This window comes from Trichechus manatus, unplaced genomic scaffold (assembly GCF_000243295.1).
Source record: "Trichechus manatus latirostris isolate Lorelei unplaced genomic scaffold, TriManLat1.0 scaffold00053, whole genome shotgun sequence".
Classification (NCBI taxonomy): Eukaryota; Metazoa; Chordata; class Mammalia; order Sirenia; family Trichechidae; genus Trichechus; species Trichechus manatus.
Window position 1 is genome coordinate 14,563,930 of NW_004443989.1, and position 5,660 is coordinate 14,569,589.

The window sequence follows — 5,660 nt, forward strand, 5'->3', positions numbered from 1 at the left end:
TCTCCTTACTGACCATGAGTAATAAACTATGCCTCGGTTTAAATCCGCTTGACTCCTAGTTATTCTTAACTAGAATGCAAGCACTGAACCCATAGTGTTTGGTAACACTATTATATAAGTGTATTTCATTAAAATAAAATGGTTTTAATGAGAAAGGCAATTTGCAATTGCTACCATCAGACACGGGCAAATTCCCTGCACATACAATGTAATTAACCTGGAAGCTTTGTGAATTTGTTGCTGTTTTTGCTGTAATTTTGTAGTGGTTAATAGATACAGGCTAAAATTAGCCATTTTAACAATTTTTATGTGTACAGTTAGGTATTATTAATTATTTTCACAATATTCCACAACAATCATCACTATTTCCAGAATGTTTTCATCAGCCCTTTCAGAACCACTGTACCCATTAGGAACCAAAGACATCTTACCTCCTCCCCCAAGCAGTAATAACCACGAATCTGCTTTCTGTCTCCATGAATTTGCCTACTTTAGATCTACCAGGTAAGTGAGATCATACAATATCTGTCACTTTGTGTCTGGCTTATTTCATTTAGCAGGTTTTCATGATTCATCTATTTCATTGCATGTATAATAACTTCAATCATTTTTGTTACTGAATGATATTCCATTGTATGCATATAGGATATTTTGTTTAAAAATTCACCTGTTAATTGACATTTGGGTTGTTTTCACTTTTTAGCTATTGTGAATAATAATGCATTAAGCTTTGGTTTACAAGTATCTGTTTGAGTCTCTGCTTTCAATTATTTTGAGTATACACCCAGAATGAAATTGCTCAGTAATACAGTTATTCTATGTTTATCTTTTTGAAGAGAAGCCAAACTGTTTTCCAAGGGGGCTTCATTTTATTTTCACACCAGCAAAAAAAGAAAAAAAAAAAGATGAGGGCTGCAATTTCTCCATAACCTCAACAATATTTGTAATTTAAAATCTTTTTTATTTTTTGTAATAGCCACTCTAGTAGCTGCAAAATGATATCTCATTGTGATCTCAATTTGCTTTACTATAATGACTAATGGGAGCCCTGGTGCATAGTGGTTAAGAACTTGGCTGCTAACCAAAAGGTCTCCAGTTTGAATCCACCACCTGCTCCTTGGAAACCCTTTGGGGCAGTTCTATTTTGTCCTATAGGATAACTATAAGTAACAATCGACTTGATGGCAACACATTTGTTTTTCTTTTTTTGCAATGGCTAATACAGTTGAACACCTTTAATGTGCTTTTAAGTCATTTGTAAATGTCTTTTGGAGAAACAATGATAAAATCCTTTGTTCATTTTCAACTTCATTATCTGCCTTATTGTTGAGCTTTTAGAGTTCTTTCTATATTCTAGATGCTAGATCCTAATTAGATATTTGATTTTCCCTGGAAGGAAAACAGAATGGTTTTTGTTTCTTTGTTTTGTTTTGTATTTGCAAGAAATAGACATGAAGATAGGAAGTAGGAGACAGTTCCAGGGGAAACCATTCGCTCAGAGAAGAGAAACAAAAGATCAGAGTGTAAAGCCCCCTCTAAAAAAAAAACCTTCTTCCTTCATTCTTCAAACACTGTCCCTGCTCCTGGGGCTGGGTTGTTAAACTCTGTGGGTCCTGAGTTCTCACTGCAGCCCCGCTACTTCCTGCCACCCTGAGGGGAAGTTTGTGTCTGGGATCCTATTGACTGCCTTTCACTGTGCCTCTCGCACAGTAATACACAACCGTGTCGTCAGTGGTCATGGAGCTCAGCTGCAGGGAAAACTCATACTTGGATGTGTCTCTGGAAATGGAGCTGCGGCTCTTGAGGGATGGGTTGTAATTAGTGCTACCACTATAACTTATATACCCAGTCCACTGAAGCCCCTTCTCTGTGGACTGGCGGATCCAGGACCAGCCATAACCACTGGTGATGGAGTATCTGGGGACAGCACAACTTAGGGAGATGGTCTGTGAGGACTTCACCAGTCCTGGGCCCGACTCTTGCAGCTGCACCTGGGACAGGACACCTGGGAACAAGGAAGACCACAGTGAGTCACAAGCAGACACCACAGACCACAGCCTCATCTCTGAAATTCTGGAAAATCTCACCTGGGGCTGCAGTGACCAGGCAGAGGAAGAGGCACAGCCATGTCATGTTGGGGAGTCCTTTCTTTCTCAGAAACCCCAGCCCAGAATGAGAAATTACACTTAGTTGCCCAGGCTTAAAGCCCTTCCTCCTTCATTGACTGAAAGAGACATTTGCATGTGGGCAGCGCTGCAGCTTCAGGAGTGCAACAGGATGAGGAGAAGACTAGGGCTTATAGGATTATCCCTTTATGGAGGTCTCCCCCTATTTCTCTGGTCCTGGTAGAGAGTTAAGTGATTTGTGTCCTGTGTACAAAGAAGGTGTATTTCCCAGAGGAAGTGAGAACCTTCCAGTACTGGTGTTGATTGTCTTCAGTTTGTGTTGGAGAGCACCTCTGAAGATATAGACACACAATTGTGGATGATTTTGGACTATGGTCTCTCCTGTGGTCTTTACGTTTTGGTCACTACATATAAGTGGAAGGAAGACGTGTCTGAGGGACGTGACCCAAGCCCCAACCAGATGCCTAAGTGGACAATGATTCCCCTGCTCTCTTGTGTGTTTTCAGGAGGCATCTCCTGTGTGTGAGATTTCACTGTCTTTCTAGTGATCTTAGGACAATATTCGTTCATATAACCAGGAAAATCAAAGTTTCTTAAAGTTACCAAGACAGGGGTGTATAAAGAATTTCAAAAGATTTTCACAATTACAGCCTATAGGAGGACAAGTAGTATTTTTGGAATTGAGGCAAAAATCATTCTCTGAACATCAACAATTTTTAAAGTAGGATTCAGTTGACTTAAGATGAATTAATGAATTGTTGTGGAAACTCATTTACTTCTGTGTAGCATTTATCAAGATACAGTATATTCTGAGTCATAAAGCATACCTTATGAAATTTAAGGTAAGAAGATTTAAATCACAATGAAATTTAACTAGAATTCAATAATATTAAAGTTGATTTATCATGTAAAACCCATATACCCACTGTTGAAGAGACCCAGGGAATATTCCCATAATGAAAGAAACAGCAGGTTTTTTTTTTTTTTTCTTACTGAAATAGATACTTACACTGGATGTGGATTTGCCTTCCCTGAATGCAATGTTTCTGCTAAAACTACCATGTGTGGACTTACAGAATGCCTTACCCATCATCATGATATTCCACATAATATTGACTCTGATCAAGGAACCTACTTTATACCAAATGAAATGCAACAACGGGTCATGCTCATGGAATTCACTGGTCTTACCATGTTTGTCATCATTCTGAGACAGCTGGTGTGATAGGAAGAACAGCCTTTTTAGACTCAATTACATGCAGTTATGTGGCAATATGTTACGGGTCTGAGGTTATGTTCTCCAGGAGGCTGTATATTCTCTATATGAACATCCAATATATGGTGCTTTTTTTTCCATAGCCAGGATTCACAGAACCATGAGTCAAGGGGTGAAAATGGGAGTGGTGCCACTGACTATTACCATTAGTGGTTCACTCACAATAATTTTTCTTCCTGTCTCAGTAACTCTATGCTCTGCTGCTCTATAGGTCTTAGTTCCAAAGAGAGGAATGCTCCTACCAGGAGACACAACAGTGATTCCACGAACTGGGAGTTAAGAATGTCACCCAGTCACTTTGGGCTCCTCATACCTCTGAATCAACAGTCAAAGAAGGGATTTATTAGTGTGATTGACTCGAATTACCAAGGGGAAATTGGACCGTTATTACGTATTGGAAGCAAAGGAGAGTATGTCTGGAATACAGGAGATCCCTTAGGGCATTTCTTAATATTACTAAGCCCTGTAATTAAAGTCAATAGAAAACGACAGTAATCTACAATTCAGGCAGAACTCCTAATGGTACAGACATTTCAAAAATGAAGGTTTATGTCACCCCACTAGGTAAAGAAGCACGACCAGCTGAAGTGTTTGTGGAGGGCAAAGAGAACATGGAATGGCTAGCGGAGGAAAGTACTAGACTTCCAAATATCAGCTAAGACCACTGAACATGTTTGTAAAGACAAGGATTATAATCGTTACGAGTATTCCTCTGTTATTTTGGTAAAAATATGTGTGTGAGTTAATAGTGGAAGTGTGTGTATCAACTATCTTTGTTTTCTTCCATCTCTTATTCTCTTACTTGTCATATAACATAAGATTTATTAACTTTAAGCCAGGTTTCTCATGGTTGAGATAAGAGTCAATACATAAGGAGACTAAATTGATCCATAGGGTAATGAATTACAGTTGGAGACATCAGTATGAACTCAAGCTTATCTGTATCTTAATGGTAAGATATAGAAATATTTATAGATATTAACATTTGCATGAGTTTGAATACACACATATGTTCCCTTGTTCTGTCAGCTGAAGGGGCCTAGAAGGAGTGACACCCCAGTAGCAATGAGTACACATAGCACTCATATGTTGTTTCCTAATTCCATTCTACAATAAAAGGAACATGAGTTTTTTGGAGAAATGGCTGATTCCAGGGCTGGACAGAGAATATGCAAAATGAGCCTCCGTAATCTTATGTACCCAAATTAAGGATCTTCTCAAATACAAAACAAAACAATAAAAAAACAAAAAACCCACATTGACGTAGGCACGTCAAAGGGACAAAGGAGCCAATTGAAAGAGGTCCTAATATCCAAAGACAGAACAATTGAGCACAAAAATCAAAGTAGTAGTATTAGCTTATAACACAGAGATTAAAATAAATGTTCGAAATCCTTGCTGAGATTAATTAATTAATATATTTGATTGAAGAGGAAAATCTTCTCTGAGGGTATTTCCACATAATTTATGAAGATATTCACCTCTAAAGAAAGTGGAGCAAAATTTTCCACTTTTACCTTGTGTGCTGTGCATAGGGATTTCTTTCCAAAGCATATATTATTGTAAGAGGGTGAAAGAGTAACTTTACAGTGGAGAAACCTAGAAACTCCTATCTAAGCCAGCTGATCAAGTTCAACATCAACAGAATTAAGTCATTTTGATAATATGTACTTTTGAATGATGTGATAAGGGGGTCTTTTGCTTTTCAAATGTGTATCTTTTTGGTGTGGTATCAGTTCAGATCTCTCGCCTGTTTCATAATTTGAGTGGTTTTGTGTGTGTGTGTGTGTTACTGAATTTTAAGGGTTCTTTCTGTATGATGGATACAAGCTTTTTACCAGATATGTGTTTGACAAATGTTTTCTCCCAATCTTTGACTGGTCTATCTATTCCCTTAACAGTGCCTTTCATAGATCAAAGGCTTTTAATTTTAATTTAGTCCAACGTATTTTTGTTGTTGTTGTTTCTTTGTTTTTTTTCTTTTCTGGATCATGGTTTTGATATGGTATCTAAAACACATTGACAAGGCCAAGGTCACTTTGATTTTCTCAGATATTGTATTCTAGAAGTTATATAGTTCTGCATTTAACATTTAGGTCTGAGATCAATTTTGGGTTAATTTTTGAGAAAGGTGTAAGGTCTATGCCTAGATGATTCTTCTTCTTCTTGTTCACGTTTTTTAACTTCTTTTCTTCTTGCATATGGATGTCCAGTTGTTCCAGCACCATTTGTTGAAGAGACTATCCGAATTTCCATTA

The 5,660-nt window shown here is 37.8% G+C and overlaps 1 gene segment (V, D, J or C); it reads right to left on the bottom strand.

Moving 5' to 3' along the window:
- Positions 1-1,676: 1,676 nt before the first annotated feature.
- LOC101358057 (Ig heavy chain V region 1B43-like) lies at positions 1,677-2,133 on the bottom strand. The segment is given in 2 exon segments: positions 1,677-2,005; positions 2,088-2,133. Coding segments are annotated over 2 exon segments (375 nt in total).
- Positions 2,134-5,660: the final 3,527 nt, after the last annotated feature.